We start from the raw sequence: 18,967 nt of genomic DNA on the forward strand, positions 1-18,967 counted from the left end.
GATTGATGGCTGATGTATTTTTTTTTAAATGTGATGGATGGTTACTGAACCAACATACCAGGTTCTGGTTTTCATAAATTTTTAATACCTCTACTTAATACCCTAAGATTTATTCTGGAAACAGAATGTTACTTTCAAAAGACTGAGCTTTATCCAATCATACAAATATTTTAATGGAAATGTTCTTTAATAAAATTATCCATTTGTTTTTTTTTTTCATCATGTCTGCAAATGTTTGTGGAAAAACACAATTCTGAGTTTAAGTCTGAACATGAGAATTGGACACTAATTCAATACCGCCGAGCTAGTATTTACTTATTTGTTGAAAAGTTTAGTTGTCTAACAATTCAACCAAACAGCTGTCATTATGTCAACAATCTGCAAATACGTAACTACAACCAGAACACTAATGCAGTAACTCAGTAAAACATAACGAGTACATGTTTTTGCTATCTATTGAATACCTTATGTTTGACTAGTAGGTAACTCCAAAAAAATACATCATTTCTTAAATATAGCCCAGTCGGTTACTGTACAATCCTGGTATTTCCTGCACTGTTGTACGGTATTGCTGTGAAGAATTCAGGACTGGATTAACAAATCACAACTAGTACAAAAGTCCTGGCTGCGGTATGAAAAACTGCAGTGGCAGCCAAATAAAAATGTGATTTGATCAAATTGTGATACTAGATCATCAAGCAAGTTTCTTTATGCAATTAATCTTTATTTTTTATTTCATAAAATAGCATTTTGTGAGGATATTAAATGGCTAAGAATGCCCACTGTTACTCATCTTGCTTCTTAGAGGCTACTGCTGGTCCGTACAGCTGTGATTTTGTCTTCCCAGTCTCCCACTAAGTAACTCAACAGCTGAGCTGCAATTCACCATCTGGTCAAACCATGGTGTCCAAATACATAATCCTTCACTTAGATGTGTGCGTGTATATATACATAACTTCATATATATACACACACACACATATTTGAGTGTATATATAGATATGCATACACATCACTAACCGCAAAACTGGACTTGGGACACAAGTGAGGTTAGATACTTGTTTCACTTCCAGATTTAATAACTTTTTAACAGTACTTTTCCTGTAGCTTAAGGTACCACTACACAAACTGCAATGCTGTACTTCTGAGAACACACTAAGATGCGTTTATAATTAGCATTCGTTTTCTGTTTGGGGAAGTTATGCAATAAAGTGAAATCAAAGAAATAAGCACCAGCAGGTAAATTATATATATATATATTTATATATATATATGCACATAATATATATATATATATTATATGCACATATTGAAATGCATTTTAAACTTTATTTAAAAAACATCTTTTGCTTCACAGATGCCAGAAATTATTAAGCTGTTCAGAACTGGGAAGAGAAGATATGCACTGAATGCAGTCATACTGTATATCTTACCTAACCTACTATGGTTACCTACAAATAGTTTTCCAGTTTGACTTCAGTGCAACAACCACAGTCTTTCCTTCCTCCTCCCCACCTTTTTTTTCTTTTTAGGAATAAAGAAGAGGATTGAGCAGTGTCTAAAAACACATCTTTTACATTTGTTTTTCTCTAAATATCTGACCAGACAAAAGTAATATTTATCCATTTTTAAACATTCTCCATTAAAAATAAACACAAACATGAATAGCACACAGCTTGAATAGAGGATATGTCAACAGTTATAAATCACTATCATGTAAACTATCTGGCTTCACATTTACAACTTTGATATATTAGAGAATCCCTGGCACTCAGAAACTGCACAGCTGAACTCTTGCTGTGAAGTCTTCCATTGCACTTCTTAGGGGTATTTCGACATCACCCGAACGGCGTATATAGTGCCAATACCGAGCACCTGACCTGGGGCATCCCCAAAGCATCCTCCGTGAGAGGGAAGAGCTTTGGAGCTATCCAGAGAACAGAAAATGTGGCACTGACCACTCCACAGGTGGTTAAGTTGCGATAGAGGAGAAAAAAGTAACTGCTGAAATATTCCTTCCTCACAAACTGAAATCGGACCTTTCACATTTTCCATTTATTTACTGTGTCTGCTTGTGAGTCAACGAAAATTTAGCTTAAGTAAGTCTGTCTTGTCAGACAAACGTTCAAGAGTTGGCAAAATTACCCTCCGTAGAAGTTACTCGTCTCATTTTTCAAAGCTAATCTTTCTCAAACATTTCAGAGCAAGATTAGATTTGTCAGACAAATGTAATTTGTAACTGTTTCAAGAGTATGCGTTTAACTTTCAGCTAAGATCAATTTTAAAAATTCCTCACATCAAAGGCAAAACATTTGGCATTTTCTAATTCCTTCCTATTCTCGTTATACTTCACATTTATCAGTTGAGCATCTGGCTTCTCATTTTGGAAGGAAACGGAGGAGGTACGGATTCTGCAGCAGACGGGATTCAAGTTTAGATTCCTTACTTACGTACCATTATTACTCAAAGCTGGTTTACTGGCCTATAGGCTTCACAGCTCCATGCTTCTGCTTACATCCTAGCTTGTGTTTTCTCACTTCCTTGATGTGATTTCCTAGCAAGGAAAGGTTAAGGGGTAGATAGAAGTAGGACGAAGTAACACGAAGTAGGATAAAGCCCCACTGCTGAGCAATTCACAGAAATAAATCTGTATCCTGTAAACCATTATCTCAGCCTGACTCAGGAGTGCTCCAGCACTCCAATTTTGCAGAGCAGCTCGAAGATTTGGCTGCAATACCCATTTTCATGTGTGACATCTTGGCAGAGCTGAGCCCTTCAGCCCAAATCTACATGTAAATCCCAAAGTCATAGACCTAATTAATAATTCCAACATGGAAAATGGTGATAACAGCTTTAACAATCTTAAGAGAAATTAAAAGAAAGGGAGAGATGGCACTCTTCAATTAATCCTCCTCTCAAAAAACTCATTTCCTACTCCCTTCCCTCCACAGACTGCTAACATTTTTAAAAAATATATCTAGCTAAATTATCATGGCAGCTGTGTGTACAACTCCTATCAGGAAAAATGAGGGACAAAAGCACACATTAAAGACTAACACGTTGGCTCTGAGAGGAGCAATTCACTGCAGTTAATACCTCAAGTCCAACAAAAGGCAACGGCTTCGAATGGAAAAGACAGGAAAAAAAACAGGAAAAATTCTGCCTTCATTTAACTGTCTGCTACAACAACTTTATGCAACCCATAAATCTTGCGGCTACCGTAAATCTGCATAGTCAATTAAACATAGAACAATCTTAATGAATGTCTTTGAGGGTGAAGGACAGAAAAAGGCATTCATTCATCTTTTCCCACCAGCTTCCTTAGACATGTTTTTTGTCTGCAGATCACTTCCTCTTCAGCTCTTAACACTCGAACAGTATCACAGAGTTACAGTGCTAAAAACTTGTCAGGTCTACGTAAGGACGATGTACTCAGCCGTTTGCTTTCTATGGCATTTCCACAGCTAATTTTTCCTTACGATAAACAGAAGAGGGAGGAAATCTGTTATCATTTTTAAGTGCACAATGCAAATCAAAGCCACACGCTACATAAGGCTTTTATGCACAACGAGCATAAAAAGCCTAAAAGTTTTGACATGTCCAGCAAGCGCAGAAGAAACAAGCTGAAGAATAGCAACCCTTTTTAGATGTAAATATTTCAGAATTATTTATTTTGTGTGCAGTGACTCAGTGCTCATAAGAAGCACAAAATCGCAGAATAGATGAGGCTGTTAAGGACCCCTGGAGGTCACCTAATCCAACCTCTGTGTTCAGACTGTGCTCAGCTAGAACAGGTTGCTCAGGACCGTGACCAGCTGCAGATGGAGTCTCTGCAACCTCTCTGGGCAACCTGTTCCCGTGTTCAACCAACTTTAAAATTCCTCAGAGCCAGAGAAACAGAAGTCAGGTTGCAGAAGGCGAGTTTCAGACTGCTGTTTTTTTTCTTTTAATCGCTTCTAAAAAGCAGCTCTGTAAAATCAAGTCCCCTAATTCACGGGAGAAGTCCAGCAGAGCAGTGACCATGCTGATTTGACACTATTTCAAGAACTAACACAAACACTATTTAAACTGGTATGTAGAGATGTTCAACAATTTTTCGCTGCCAAACAGAAAAGTGTGAAGCTATTCTAGACTTCTAGCACAGCAACATTTAAGGAAATATTCTGATACACACCGAGTTGGACTCGATGATCCTTGTGGATCCCTTCCAACTCAGGATATCCTATTATTCTATGCTTCTACATAGGAGAACAGCGTTCCTTTACAGCATTTGAAGAAAGTGCCAATAACTTCCTGCTGATTTAAACATGTATTGTTACAGTAAGGTATAATAGAAAGCTACCTAGAAAAAATATTGAAAAAATATTCAAGCCAAACAACTGGTTTGGGTTGGAGTCTTTTCTGGTCCACCTTTTGATCCCAACTTTAATACAAGCTACAATATATTACAAGTTCATAATCAGAAAAACACTACCAAACTGCAGAAAAGGTTCATGCAGGGAATGTGGTGTTCATTTATTCACACTCAGGCCCTCAAAATCATATTTAAACATCCCAATGATGTTTTCAGAACAGCTCAGCTGCATGGCAGACACCACGATATTATGCATTTACTCAGGGCATCTGTTGATGGCAACAGAGCATCTTTAAAAGCAGTGCTTTGTAAAGGCTATGGGAAAATTTTCCAGAGTATGCCCTAAAACTTCCCTGGGAAATTATCATCATTTTGAAAATCAGAGGGCTTAAGTACTCCTAAAAATAGTTGAGGTTTATCATCTTTAGTCTGGGGGCGCAATGTGTTTTTTAGAGCCCACGAAGATGTTACACCAGAAACTATGCTGCATATCCATGCAGCCTTTGCAGCCTTCTGTCTTTTAGTGTAAACACAACACAGGAATCATTCACAATGATTTATTTGTTTGACTTTAAGTGCTACCTTTCGAGAGAGCTGCTGTATTTCGCCAAACAGATGAACAACCAAAACGCCTGTTAGGTACGTACCGACTCGGTGGACCCAACCACGGGTATTCTGATGGAGGGTGCAGCACCCAGGAGCTGACCTTAACAGCTACAACTAACAATAGTGGGAAAGACAGTTTCTCAAGTAGCTGAATTCCAGAGCATTCAAGGCTCACCTTAACTTGCCCCCTGAAACAAACGCTACCATAAAAACTGTCTGGGTTCATATGTAACACTTTAAAAAGCCATATTTGACAGCTATGTTGTCATAACTGTGAAATACAGACCTCCTTTACTTCAGAGCTGTGAAATATTACTTCTCTTTCCTGCTAGCTGGCAGCAGGAATTCTGCTATATCCACTATACAGTGTATATAATAAGGAACAGATGCCTGTGAATTATGATGCTGTAATTCCATCGAGGGCTTCCAGAGATGTCAAACCACAAAGGCAAAGTCTGAGAGGTTCACGAAGTTACCTGAACAGAGCAGTGGAATTACAGCCCTGTCGTGCAGAAGTTACCTCCTCAGACAGTGTGTGAACCCCTGTGGTTGCCTTTTATCTTTTCTTTTTTTCCCCTCATTCAGCCCCTCATCCCAACCCTCCCCCTTTTCCTCATACCTCTTCTTTCTTCGGGTGAAAATCCTCACCCACCTGATTTTGGAATGCAAATTAGTTTTTAAAGGACCGCCCGATTTGGAGAAGCGGGCTGTTTTTCTACTTTTTCACAGTGGGTGTGAAAGCAGTGGTGAATTCAGCTAACAATCTTTATAGCCTCCCAGAAAACGATGCCAATGACATTCTGAGTAAGAGCAATATTTTAAAGAAAATTAACAAAAAACTCTGAATTCGTGGAACATTTTCATGTACCATTACCAAACGCAGCTGTTAATGCTATTGCCAGTACTCCACTTTTGGCTGCACAGCTTATATATATATATATAGTCCTGCAAATGACATGTCAAGATGCCTTAGCTGACCTTCATCAGATTTAGGACCAAAGACATCTTCCTAAGGACTTGCAGTCACCAATGTGCTATCCAGGGGACTTGGGAGCTGAGACGGGTGGTACAGTGAGAGGCCCAGGTGGCAGAAAACCTGGGTGCACAACCTGAAACACCGCAGTGACTTTTGCAGAACCACCTCCTGTGTGTCTGTACCATGCTGCTCCAGCCTGCTCAGACAGCACAGGTGTCTGTACCCATGGAACATTTTATTCACAAATGGGGTTTGTGAAACTGTGACCAGCCTGCAATGAAAAAAATTGGAGTTTTCAGCTTAGCAAAAAAAAAAAAAATACACCTTACAGCCTTCTAATGTCAAGAACTCACTGAGCCTGATTCTGTGTTTTACATCTCTATAACGGCCTCCCCAAATCTCCAAACCAGGAGATTAAAGACAGGAGATTAAAGATCAGCATTTTTTAATAATAAATCTCAACAAAAGTCAATGGGTACAGCCTAATGAGCACAGGCCTATAATATCAACTTACTACTGCATTTTTATTCTAAAGAGACTGAAAATAAAAATCCCATCAACATATATGGCTTATGGTTATCATTAGGTTGATTAGTTGTTTTAATTTGAGGATTTTGGATATGATTCCCAGTTCCAGCACATAAAATTTTCCATTGAAAGCAGATTTTGGCATTCTTTGCATGAGATACAGTGGTTAGTGTTAACATGCAACCAAAAATTTTATGCAGGCAAATAAACTTACTTCCTTTTCTTTGGGCTCACTTCCAAAACACTGTTTTTAATATATGATGTACAAATGTCCCGTAACACTGCTTTATATTAAAAGCATGAGCCAGAAATGTCCTATGAGAACACTTCTTAGGTCAGTATTTTTCATTTGTTATTATTATTCATGCCTACGCACCTATGTGGAAATATAGAATCAGCTACAACATATTTAATTTCTTCAGAGGATGATACTTTATGAACAAAATTTAGCACGTCCTACTAAATAGTGTTAGCACACCGAGGAAGATTTATTCACTTGACTCCACTTATGAACACCAGTTGCAGATAAATATTTTGACCTTCTCCTCATAGTTTAACGTGGTAAGATATATATATGATGATGCACTTTGTGAATTTTTTCCAATTAGCACATGGGCAGGGACAGTCCCAACCACACTAGTGAAGCCAGGAGCTCAGAGTATGTACAAATCAACAAAGCTAATCTCTCACACACACCAGAATATACTACACTTTAATTTCTGACAAATCCCTATTTTACTACTGGTTTAGAGACAGTCTCCCTTCTCCCTCCTCTCTTTGTGAACAAAGACAAACCTCTTACTTCTCTTCTTGGATCAACAGTGCATCTCAGCCAGGAGCGTGACTGCAATTTGTAGATGAAACAGTATTGTATGTTCATGCTGCAAGGGACCGACTATGGTACAAGCCCCAGGAGGCTATCAAAGACTCTGAATGTACCAGAAGGTGGCTGGCTTGCACTGAAGCCCGCGGTGATTTAACTATGAGTGGCTGGCTTCAGTTAGAAAATGAATACTGCAGTCACTCCTTGAGGAGTACAGCAGACATATGTTCATACTGTAACGGAGAGGCCTTTTTGCCAATGATAAATGGTACTTCAGAAAACACAAGCAATAATACAAAATTCACTCCAAAGAAAAACGAATCGAAAGTGTGGGTTTCTCCATTTATATTTTTTTACATAAAAATATTTGAATTTGTGGGCAAAATATGCACCTGTTGTAACTATAGCTTAAGATAAAAATCATTGCAAGGTATATTAAAAAACAAATGGCATTATTACTATAAGTTTCCATGTCTCTGGAAACTTTTTATTATTTTTTTTTTTTTACCTGAACCACCGTAAGATGACGATGAAGGCGTTCGCCTGGAGAAGCTTTTCACGGCAAGACTCTGGCCTCGCTGCTTCCGCCTCCAAGCTGTTCGGCATTTGGAGTCTATGCTTTGCTTGATTCGATACCAGTCAGATTCTGTGATTCCAAATTTATAAAATAGATGACCTATAATTAGAGAGAAACACAAAGGGATGGAAACTAGCACAAATCTGTATTTTCAGGAAAATGCATGGATGACACAGTCACGCACACAAGGTGATCAAAGTAAGAGAGCAGCTCTGCCTAAAGAAATACAATGACATTACGAAATATGCCATAGCTATACAGTGGTGAGATTTAAACAGCTATTCACAAAATTAAGTAATCACACATATGTACACAACTGTGTTTTTAGAAGTGTCACCACTATGAAACTTCCCAATCCACACTTCCATCCAAGTAAACCGCACTTTTATATTTCAGATGAGCAACACTGAAACAGAAGGATCCAGTCCTCCTAAACCCAAACTGGATAAAGTTTTATTGATTGCTGATAGTGCCCATGATATTTATGCATAAGTCCAGCACTACATAAAGCTTCATATAAAACAAACTCTTAAAGCTCAGTGCAAGATTCATCAGAATCCAACAAAAACACAGCACAAAATTCAAATCTTCTGAAAATGATGCTACTACTCTTAAGTCATGTAAAGAGCCACATTCTGCACTTTCCAGCATTTAGTGCTAAGTTGCCAAACCGTTATAAAAAAATAATGTTGACTTGCGAGTTGAACTGCTTGAGTATTTTGAAACAAAGCTCATGCAGATCGAGCTCTGCTGCCAACTCAAACCCGGTTCATTAATGTCTGCAACCTCTGCAATCGAAGTGGAAGCCTAATCGTACAAGAAATGGAGCAAAACTACAATTTTGGGTCCAAAAAATACTCACTTCAACATCTGGACAAATGGTTTAAAATTGAGAAGGAAATATGCCGTACATTGGTAGCTTTTTCAAGGCACTCCTCGTACTGCTAGAGACTTCTACCGTTTTATTGTAAGCCTTACAGTGGTTTATATTTTGCTTAAAGCATTTAGAGTTGAGGGCATTTGAGTGTATTAAGAGAAATTTGTGATTCTCATGACTACAGGAAAAACACTCGAAAAAATTAAATCCAAATTTTTGAACTGTGAAGTAAACTAGAACTATCCAAACATTTAACAGTCTTTACAATTCCATTACTTTTAAGCTTTTCAGATTTAGATCTGCAATAAAGCAGTTAAAAATCAATCCAAAGCTGTAATATTTGTTTTTACTCAATGTGGCTGTGCTTGAAGGACCCCTTAAGATTCTTGTATTCCTTTTTGTATCAAATGCTTTCCGTACGCTGCAAAATAAAACCATCTTTTCAACCTACTGGGTTTGCAAATTTACTCTCAAATAGGACCCTGAAATACTTAAGCGAAGCAGTTAAATGCACGCTTAAGCTGTTGTACAGTCCTTTGAACGGGATACAGGCTGCTCACGTAGGACAACAGATTTGAAGCTTAGGGCAGCAGAATGCCAGGTTTACACAAACTAAGAGCTCTGCACTTCGACCAAGCTGAGAGCCCTCAGAATCTGAAATTCACAGGTAACTGATCTAACGTAGGCAAGAGGAATGCTGCATCTCTTAAGTCTTAATCATTTTTCAATCATCTATTTTCTGATGCTCTAACTTATTTTACTAGAGATTTGTTCCAAGAGCCATTAGAACATAGAGGAGGAAAGCACTGGCATCAAAAAGCCAATTCAAAAACTCTTTTAAAAGCCCAAGATTCCTCACTGGCAAGTGACAGTAGGCCCGTTATTTAGAGATTGCTTTACAACCCCTGCATTATGTCTCCAAAATGAGGGTGGGAGTAGGGAAGGAGGAAAACCGACTAAAATTATCATCTGCTGCTGTGCAACAGTTTCCTTTCCATGGGTGTCAGCAAAAGGAAAGCACATACTGTACTGTAAATACTGAGACCACATTTCTCCAAGTGCAATCTATTACTAATACGCACTACACAGAGAAAAGGGTTTATAAATCTTTGCAGTAATGTCCAATAAAAATAGTTGTGTTTTAACTCTTTATATGATTGCAGCTGTCAGGACATACGAAGTACTTGTGGAGTCCTACATAACCACAGAGCATATGACTGTGTTATTCTGAACAAGTGTCCATATTTTATTCATAAATACATTTTAATGACTTTCATCTTGCATGCTGCCGTTAGAAAAGTGACCGAATTGACTGCAGGTCCAAGAAAACTCTCACAGTAAAGCAGCCTAGCTAGGAATTTTAACTATTACAGTGTAATAATCCATGGGATATTCCAAGATGTCACTTAATTCAAACAGAAATTAATAGCAATATAAATTATTTGGGACATGACAGCCTCGTGTGCAGTGAGCTGTTCATACTAGGAGACCCAAGGCCTGTAGGACAAGAGCTTGAGAAAGACGATGGGTGCCAGAGGTGAGACATAAAATGATCAAAAAATCGCTCTATAGATGGAAGACAAGAAAAGGCATTCTACTTATTGACCACAAAAGCTATGATTTAATTAACGTGGACAGAGAGACCGCCACCTTCATGGAGAGACCGCAGAGGGGATAACAGACGACAAGCTAAATGGGGTAGAGTCAGATTTAGAGGTGATTTTAGACTAGAGAGAGCCAAGGCATCAGGCACAGACTGTCAAAGCCAGGTGTATTTCTTTTCCCTTATTCATGAAATTCCTGCTTAGCTGTTCCTGTGGTCACAGGCGTAACACTGGTACAGACGACAGGCCTGCTGTTTGCACAGACCTTCCCCCAAACTGCACGCTCCGTCACAGTAACTGCGTGTGCAAATCAGGCATGAAAAATTAGCACTTAAATACAACGATAGTTGACGTAGAGGTTAAATGAGTTTCAGATGTAGAGATCTATCTAGCCGATACTATAACCTAAAGCGTTACTCTATTAACAGGTTTTTAGCAGCCACATTTCACAACAGTCCACTGATAGCTGATGGAAAATCTAATGCTATGACAGTGGAGTGTTTGTGAAGTGCATACACGTTCTGAGAACAAACTTCACCACACCAATAGAAATACGAGTTACCTACGGTAGAGAGATCCATCGCAAAAACATGTGCAAACAATATTTGCAAACGTAAGTGTGCTGACTTTGTTTTTTACCCATAACTGATCACATGCACGAGAGCTTTCAGCTCGGGGGCTCGTTCTGAGTCTGTCAAATGCCAAAAAAGAAGTCTGAAAGGCAGGAATAAAGCAAGATACTGCCAAGGAGACTTTTAACTTGGGGCAGTCCTTATTGGAAAAGACATCGGTGCGATTTGACTTTTTCAGAACATTTACTAGTCAAAAGCAGCATGAAGCATCGTAATTTGTAAGCAGCACAGTATCCATGAGCCACATAACAACCCTGATAAAAACACATTAAAATACGTTCAGCAATGTAATTCAGCACTTTGGCAAAAAGACAACGGTACTTGGGAAGACAGATGCACATACACAAGAGTGAAGCAAAGGATTTAGATCGCCTAAGGATGGCTGGCTGTGTTTTTAGAGATCTTTTTATTTAGGACAATGGATGGTTGCTGGTCACATCCAAAACAAAGGATGTGCTTGTTTTTAAATACTAAGTGTCCGAACCTTGCTTTCTTTGGGAACCTCTCTTCCTGAAAATAAAAGAAAGAAAATAAAAAAGCTTTCTCTGAAAACACACCAGAGACTTAAAATAGTTCGGTTATTTAATAGATTGCAAGAGCTTGAGCAACTTCTATGAGCAACATAAATACCAGCAGCAGCTTGGGAGAAAAAAAGGTCTGCAAGAAGAATTCACAGAGACACAGAGCATCCAAAATGCACACAGAGGAAATCACTTTGGATTGCAAGAACCAACATTTAATCTTATCGAGCAAAAGCTTAGGAGGAAAGCACATGTGCATCACGACAATTAAATAAATCAGCATTAAAAGTAACAGGTGCATCGTACTAAATGTAGACCCTAGATTAGAAACACGGCACTAGTTCTGGCTACGTTTTAGCTGAAGTTCCTATAAAGCTAACAGAAACAATGACACTAAGTTCTAGAATGCTCCTTGTGCACCACAAAATAAATCTTTTTGTGGTTCATAGAAAAACAAGCTGGGAAAGACAGTGAAGATGAGCTAGTGTAAACACAGAGATCGTCAGCAATGGTGTTTGGAACGACTGTGCCTTCCCAAACTTTGGGGCAGCTAATGTACAAAATGTTTGTTCTCAGTTTTTTATTTTTTATTTTTAAGAGAAGAGGACTAATTAAGGAAAAAGTGAAAACAATGTTTCTGAGAAAGTAATCCTCTCTTTCTTAAAGGTCAAAAGTCAGGCAGCAGACAAAGCAATCCGCAGAAAACATTAACTTGTAAAGAAATTTAATTAAGAACAAATTGAGGAGAAGGCATTTGTAGTATCAAAACCAGACAAGAAATATTCTATCTTGACACCACATTCAGTATCAGCCTCCTAAAAAACAAACTTCATGTCAACAGCTTGCATTTAGATATCGCCGTGTCCTGCTGATTCCCATTCTCCAGGAAAAACCAGATTTATTTAGAAAAATTAAAAGGTAAATCGTTCTATTCATGGAGTTGGCAGAATTCCCTTTGCTGCCCTTTGTACTGAGATGGCAGAGATTCTTCCTCTTTTACTGTTACATTTTGAAAGACTAGGGAAAGTGTTACCCCTGGAGAACCTACAAAATATGTAAAATACAGACCCTTACATTAATGTGTAATCCAAACAGACTTGGTTAACCGTTCTTTCCACTTTCAACTTCAATATTATTTTTAAAGTCTACAGAAAAAGCAAGAGGGTGTCACATTCAAAATTCAAATTCAAATGATTAAACTGATAAATGGAATCGTTTTTTTAATTGGCAAGAATAAGATGGATATCATGAAAAATAAGGGCTTCGGATTTTGCCTGCACTTAATCATGAAGAGGGGCGATTATTTGGGGTTTTGGCTAATAAAACACATTTTTTCACATAAGGCTCATACATTTGGAGTTCTTTTTATTAAACAAATAGCGTATGACAATGAAATCTGCTATACTAAGTACTTGAACAGCAGAGAAAAAATTAGGCACCTCTGAAGTTCCTTCTTGCGCCTTCGGGCTTCAATTCCTCAAATATAATTACGGTCATGCATTGGCCATATTGAAACAATTTTAAACGAGTAATTGTTTACTCCTTTGACAGCTGGGAGGAGGCAGGGGGCTGTACGATCTCCACGGCTGGGAGGTGGCTCCCCTCTGAAACCCAAAAGTGCTTGGGGCTGGGCAAAGGGATGCAGGAGCGGAGGGCAGCAGCATCCTCGTTCGTGGAAAACTGGTCCCGCTTCAGCTGGAGGATGGCAGAATTTTGGCAGCTTTTCCAGTGCCACGTGCTTGGTGACCGTCAGTCGGGTCTAATCAACAGGCTAATCGACATCCAAAAAGAGATGGGGGGAGCCGGTAAAAGCAGGGAGAGAGGGAGGAGGGAAAAACAATGCAGCTACCAAACAATGCCTGTTTTCCATTTTACTCCTACAGTTCCTTTAACTATTAAATTCAAACCTTTCAAACAGCTCTAAGTATATAGACTATCTGTGACTACAGCATGCGCCCTTTACAATACAAATTAAATCCACGGGGTACACACAAGAAGTCTCAAATACAACTGAAATCCTATTCTACTACACACAGCTAAGGAAGGGTTTACTAAACCTTCGTCAGTAACCACTATAATGTAAACAGTCAAATATTGAAATATAACTGCTAGCTGCTGATGAAATCTGAACTTTTTAAAGAAAATTCCAATCGTCAGCTTTTAAGGAGAACAAATGCCCTGTTTTCCTGAGGTGCAGAAGATATGCTTTAAGAGGATTTGTGTAAATAAGATCCTGTGAAAAGTGGGTTATTCTACCGTACACTTCAACTAAATTATAATAATATATACACCTCAAAATTACCTGTTAATCAAATCCCTTTCCACCTGGACAACAGAAACTCAACCCTATACTAGAGATCATGGGAGGAATCTTATCTTCAGTAACTTTAGGACAAAATGTGTAACTGCTGATCTTATAACAAATACCCATAAATGTTTACCTACGGTACGAAAATTAAATCTGTCATGGTAAGAAAGTAAGGACATTCCTAAATACCATTAAGGATATAATTTAAAGAGCAGGCATGTACAAGGTAAACACTCCAGACGTAAAAAGTCTCAGTGAAGTCACTGGTTTGAAATGTAAGCATGTGATTATACAATTTAGGGAATAAGGACTAACATTAGGGACACCGAAATATATGGTCTTTGGAGGAGTGTATTGCTCAGCACAATTCTGCTGGCTTCCAGATGCCATCGCGATGTGGGGTTATATAAATATATATGTCAGCCCATTAAGGAACCAGATTCTAAGTATTGTATTTCCGTAGCTTTTACAAGATAACTGGAATAGAAGCAGGACTACAATACAAAGCTCTGTAGGCTGAACTGGCATCAGCCTAACAGCGTCCCCTTCCCACTCCCCAAAACCACAGTAACACAGGTCTTACAATTACCAGTACCCCCAGACAGTATCGGACCGACTGCCTCAAGCAATGGGATCGGGTGCCTTTTAGGATAAACAAATAATATATATAATATATAAAAAATATATAATATTTCTAGTATAAGTGGAAGCAGTATGTTTTAGTTATTTCAGGAAAACTAACAACTTATGACTTTTTGGTAATAAAAAATGAGCTTTTCTCATCTCAGCTGCTAAAACAAAGCCAAGTTCAAGTTAAGTATCTGGCAGGTAGGAATACATTCTGGGATCAAAAGGGTGCATTTTAACGTAGCACCATTAGAGAAAGAGAGAGGAATTGTTAAACTACAATCAGCAACTATTTATAAAACGCTAACTACAGTGTTTAGACAATCTACTGATTACAATTCTGTGCAACCAGGACACTAAACCATTTGGAAGAACAGGCAAGAAAGTTTTCAGAAGTAGTGTCAAATTAGTCTATCACATTTGAAGAAACATTTCAGAAATCAACTTGTTTAAATAACTACCAAACAGTGCAAGAAGTGTTTGTACATAGAGGCTGGTGTCTCAAATAACAGATTAAAGTGAAAGTGGACTGTTCCCTGCCTCGATCATTATAACTTTTCTCCATCAATCTGGCGCTGCGGACCTGACAACTTGTTGGATGCAGACAGAACTGAAACCACATTTAATTTTTGCATTTGTCTCAAGGATACCAGATCAAAGGCCTTCTGCAGACAAGAGACCTTTTGCAAGTGCTTGCTACAGGTCTTTCTGCTTCAGTAAAATACATTGTCTTCAACATACAGATAGGTAGTTTTTGTTTGCCTTTTTTTTTTTTAGGTGTTTTTGTTTGCTTTTTTATTTAATCAGTACAACCTAAAAGGCGTGAGATTTCTTTCTCTGTTCTTACTCTGTAAAAATGCAGATAAAATACCTTATTTTAAGAAAACTTGGAGCATTTTGAAACCTGAATGTTACCTGAAAAAAGGAAGTACCTTCTTGATGCTAATGTGCAGCTCTGGCTCATAATTCAATGCACTGTGTTCCTCAAAAGAACTAATAACTAATATAAGCCTGAATGTTACCTACTAACATCCAATTATCAAAATAGTTAACAGTTAATTTTAATTTATTAAAAGTTAATTTGTCAGAATATTTCATTAATATTTGTTTAGAATATTTAGCTGAGTACTTTTTTTAATGAATTTCAGAACCAGTGGAAACATGAAATTAAAAATTGTTTGAAATGCCCTTTGTTTAACAAATTGAAAAGAATCATCCAGGTCTATATTCCCTATCAGAAGTTTCACGAACAAAAATATCTATTTTTTTAAGCATCTATCATCTCCAAATTCCACCAATTCCTTTTCTAAAACGGAAGAGGTCCTACAATCGGACACCTTTCCACCTTTCTGCAAAACCAACCAGTCTATTTCTATTTATTTTACCAATTGCAGAACCTGTTTTATTTTGACTCTTCAAAATAAGCCTGACTCTTGCCATAAGCATGGGAATAATGCCATCTAGTGGAGCATCAAACTTACCACTCTGGCAAGAGACGGCAGCGTTTTTATCGGTGCCTGTGTATGTTTGCTCAATCTCTGACTCCCCTGCAGCATGCGCCAAGTGCTGCAAAAGGTTAGCAGAACTGCAGAACCAGAGAGCTGCCGTGAAATGGAAGGGAGCGAATTAATCACTGCAGGAACTGAGCATTTTTGACGTTCCTGGTTGCACATTTCTATGGAAGCGATTTCCATGCAGTGTTACAGTGGTGGCCATAAGGCATTCCCGTAGGGATTCTTTGATTACGTTTCTCTGATGGTGACAGAATATTAACAGCTGTATAGATGTAACCATTTAATAACTAGTGCAATTATCAAGAATATGAAGTGCTTATAACTCCATAAACGAATTAACACACCCCGTAAGAAAATAATTCTGGACCAAATCAGAGGGTCTATACTCTGAGAATAGAAAAATCTTTACGTTATCTACTACAGACTTGCTACAGCTCACAAGTTGCATAGTAGGTACGCCAGTGTGATAATAGATAAATGACATTCACTTCTATTTTTTTCTCATTTTTAAAAGAAAACACATTTTTTGCTCTGAAAAACATTTTGTAAATTCCAAAGACAGAGCAAATAAAACAAAATACCTTGAAAAAAGACAGAAGATCTATGTTTCATTTCCTCCCAAAATATATATATTCATGCAACATTTGGGTCCCAGTATGAAACTGAAATCGCATACTTCATATATCTATAGCTGTACAGCTAAAAATTGCAATGGCAGCATTCCATATAGACTACACAAGCATTTTCATCTGAAATGGCTTTTCATAAACATTAGGACCTTAAAGACGCCAACACTTGTTCAATTACCCTGCCACTAACAATCTCCTTCCAAATAAAAAGCCTCATGCGCTCACGATGACTATTACCTTCCTTCCGCATGTTAAAAATGCACACATGGGATACCGTGCTTTTGAGACTTCAAAAGAATTTACCTTCTAGTTTTGCACGTTCAAAATCTCAGAGCGTTCATTTATGATCAGACTGAGCAAGCAAAGACCTTACTTTTTCTTTTACTCGCTCCTGGGGAGAACCACTCCGGTAAGGTTTATCAGCCACCATTTGGGTTTGGAACGGAACGTACCCAGGTAAATGATGTGTTTATTGCCAAGGGATCAACTTACTGCTTGAAATCAAAGGCTGATGCTGAAAACAAATGGAATCACCCAATTTGAAGTAATAATGCTTCACCGAAATAAATGTTTCTGACGTTAAGGAGCCACTGCCAACAATCACACGTCGGGTCATTTTTGATATCCACACAACGTTAAGGAGAAATATATTAAACAGCTGTTTATCTTTTACACAGCAGCACAGCATGATCTGACAGAACCCACGGCAAAACCTAGGGAAAAAGGAGGGTTGTTGCTTTAAAATCCCCCTTCCCGAGACATCCCGTTACATAAGCCCTCGCCGCAGTGCCTCAGGATCCCATCTGGATGGCAAACGCCACCACACGTGCCGCCAAGAAAAACTCACTTATGAATCAACAACGAAAATTTCTCCCCTTCCGAAGGAGCTTGTGGGTTTGGAAAGGCCTGGCACCACAGAAACCTGAACGCTGCGGGAATTTATTTACATTTTACTTGCAGTCGGCTTGAGGCATCTCCCCACTTCACTTTTTAACCCTTGTGAAATGAAGAAAAGAGAGTTCAAAGCAGGAAAGGAAAAGCTATGCAACCTTCTGGCATTCCGTTTACGAGCCTTTGTGAAATCACAGCTCTCCTTGAACGCGGCAATGAGCTTTCCAGACGAATGTACGTTATTCTTGCACTGATCAATCTGCGTTTGGTGGCTGAGCTGCTTTTCCTCTCAAAATGTCAGGGATCAAATACTTTCTTAGACTCTTCGCATCTTCTAAAACCACGCCATAAAAGTTCACTTTTGTCATTTATAGGCCTTCAATAGTAAAGAAACTATTTCTTGTCTGGAGCTCACTGAAAGTTCATTAGGGTACTTTATTTATGCGGAGACTGAGCCGAACTGGTAGTGGGTAACCAACAGCCTCCAGCACAGGCGGGGAGAATAAAGAAACTCCGCATCCTTCTCAATCAGACCCGAAGGGACACCACCACTGCACGCTGCCGAAACTGTCCTGCGGACAGTTGTAACCCTGGAGGAGTTCCAGTGCGGAGAAATTAGTCCAAAGCTAACAGTGATTAGTACAACCGCGATGCGAAGACTCTTCCTTTTCACTTGTAGCTTCATAGCTGGGATGGATCCACAGTGGTGGTAAGGAAGACCCCTGGACATCACACTCGACGCTAACTACAAGGGGTCCAACACGGTTCGCTGACATCAGGGTTTGAGGATTTTTATTATGAATCTACAACGGCTTTATGAAATCCACATAAACTCCCTTGATTTTCATTAGGAAAAGCACAGCTCTCATTTGACTAAATTATCATATTTGTAGGGGAACTTTCACATCGGGCACATCTTTCTTACTAATTACACAGTTTGGCTCTTTATACAGTACACCCTCCTGAAGCAAGATTTAAAATGACTGAGGAAAGTTTTTATGTTCATAGACTGATCTGAATGTTTTTAGCCGCCTCTCAAGAAGTGAGGAGCAGGGCACTTCAGCACGTACTTTAAATGAGTCTGGCCAAAGTGGAAAAGCATTGACAGGATGGAACAATCGTGCTTCGGCCATAAAGAGATGGTCCAAGTGACCTAATGTTAGTTTTCTTCTTTCTCTAGAGCCTATGAACTCACAAACGCTTGACAGCACATCATGCACAATCAAGTTCTATGCAGTCACAGTTGCAACTGACAGACTAAGCAGCTGCTTACGTTCAAGAATGGAAAATTAAATTCATTGCTTTTATAATGCAAGAACAACAAGACAAGTGTGAGAGGGAGAGAGAAAACACCCTGCCAACAATTTCTTTCTTTTTCCCCAAAATTGCCACCTTTACTTCAGTTTATTAAAAAGTAACTGGCCAGGAAAGTAATCGAAATCTACATAAGTACCCAGGAAAGAAGAAAACAACAGCCAGCATTAAATTATAGCGCTTACA

General features: G+C 38.6%; 1 protein-coding gene across 5 annotated transcripts in view; it reads right to left on the reverse strand.

Annotated features, from left to right (window-relative positions):
- BANP (BTG3 associated nuclear protein) overlaps positions 1 to 18,967 on the reverse strand; it is a 146,929-nt gene that overhangs the window by 74,572 nt on the left and 53,390 nt on the right. For all 5 annotated transcript variants that reach the window (XR_010834395.1, XM_048075158.2, XM_048075162.2 and 2 more), the window contains exon 8: positions 7,796 to 7,963. Coding sequence is in view for 4 of the 5 variants with exons in the window: in XM_048075158.2 (XP_047931115.1) it covers positions 7,796 to 7,963 (168 nt within the window). In the remaining variant the exon portion in view is untranslated. The remainder of the gene's footprint in view (positions 1 to 7,795; positions 7,964 to 18,967) is intronic.

Source organism: Anser cygnoides, chromosome 12, assembly GCF_040182565.1.
Source record: "Anser cygnoides isolate HZ-2024a breed goose chromosome 12, Taihu_goose_T2T_genome, whole genome shotgun sequence".
Lineage (NCBI taxonomy): Eukaryota > Metazoa > Chordata > Aves > Anseriformes > Anatidae > Anser > Anser cygnoides.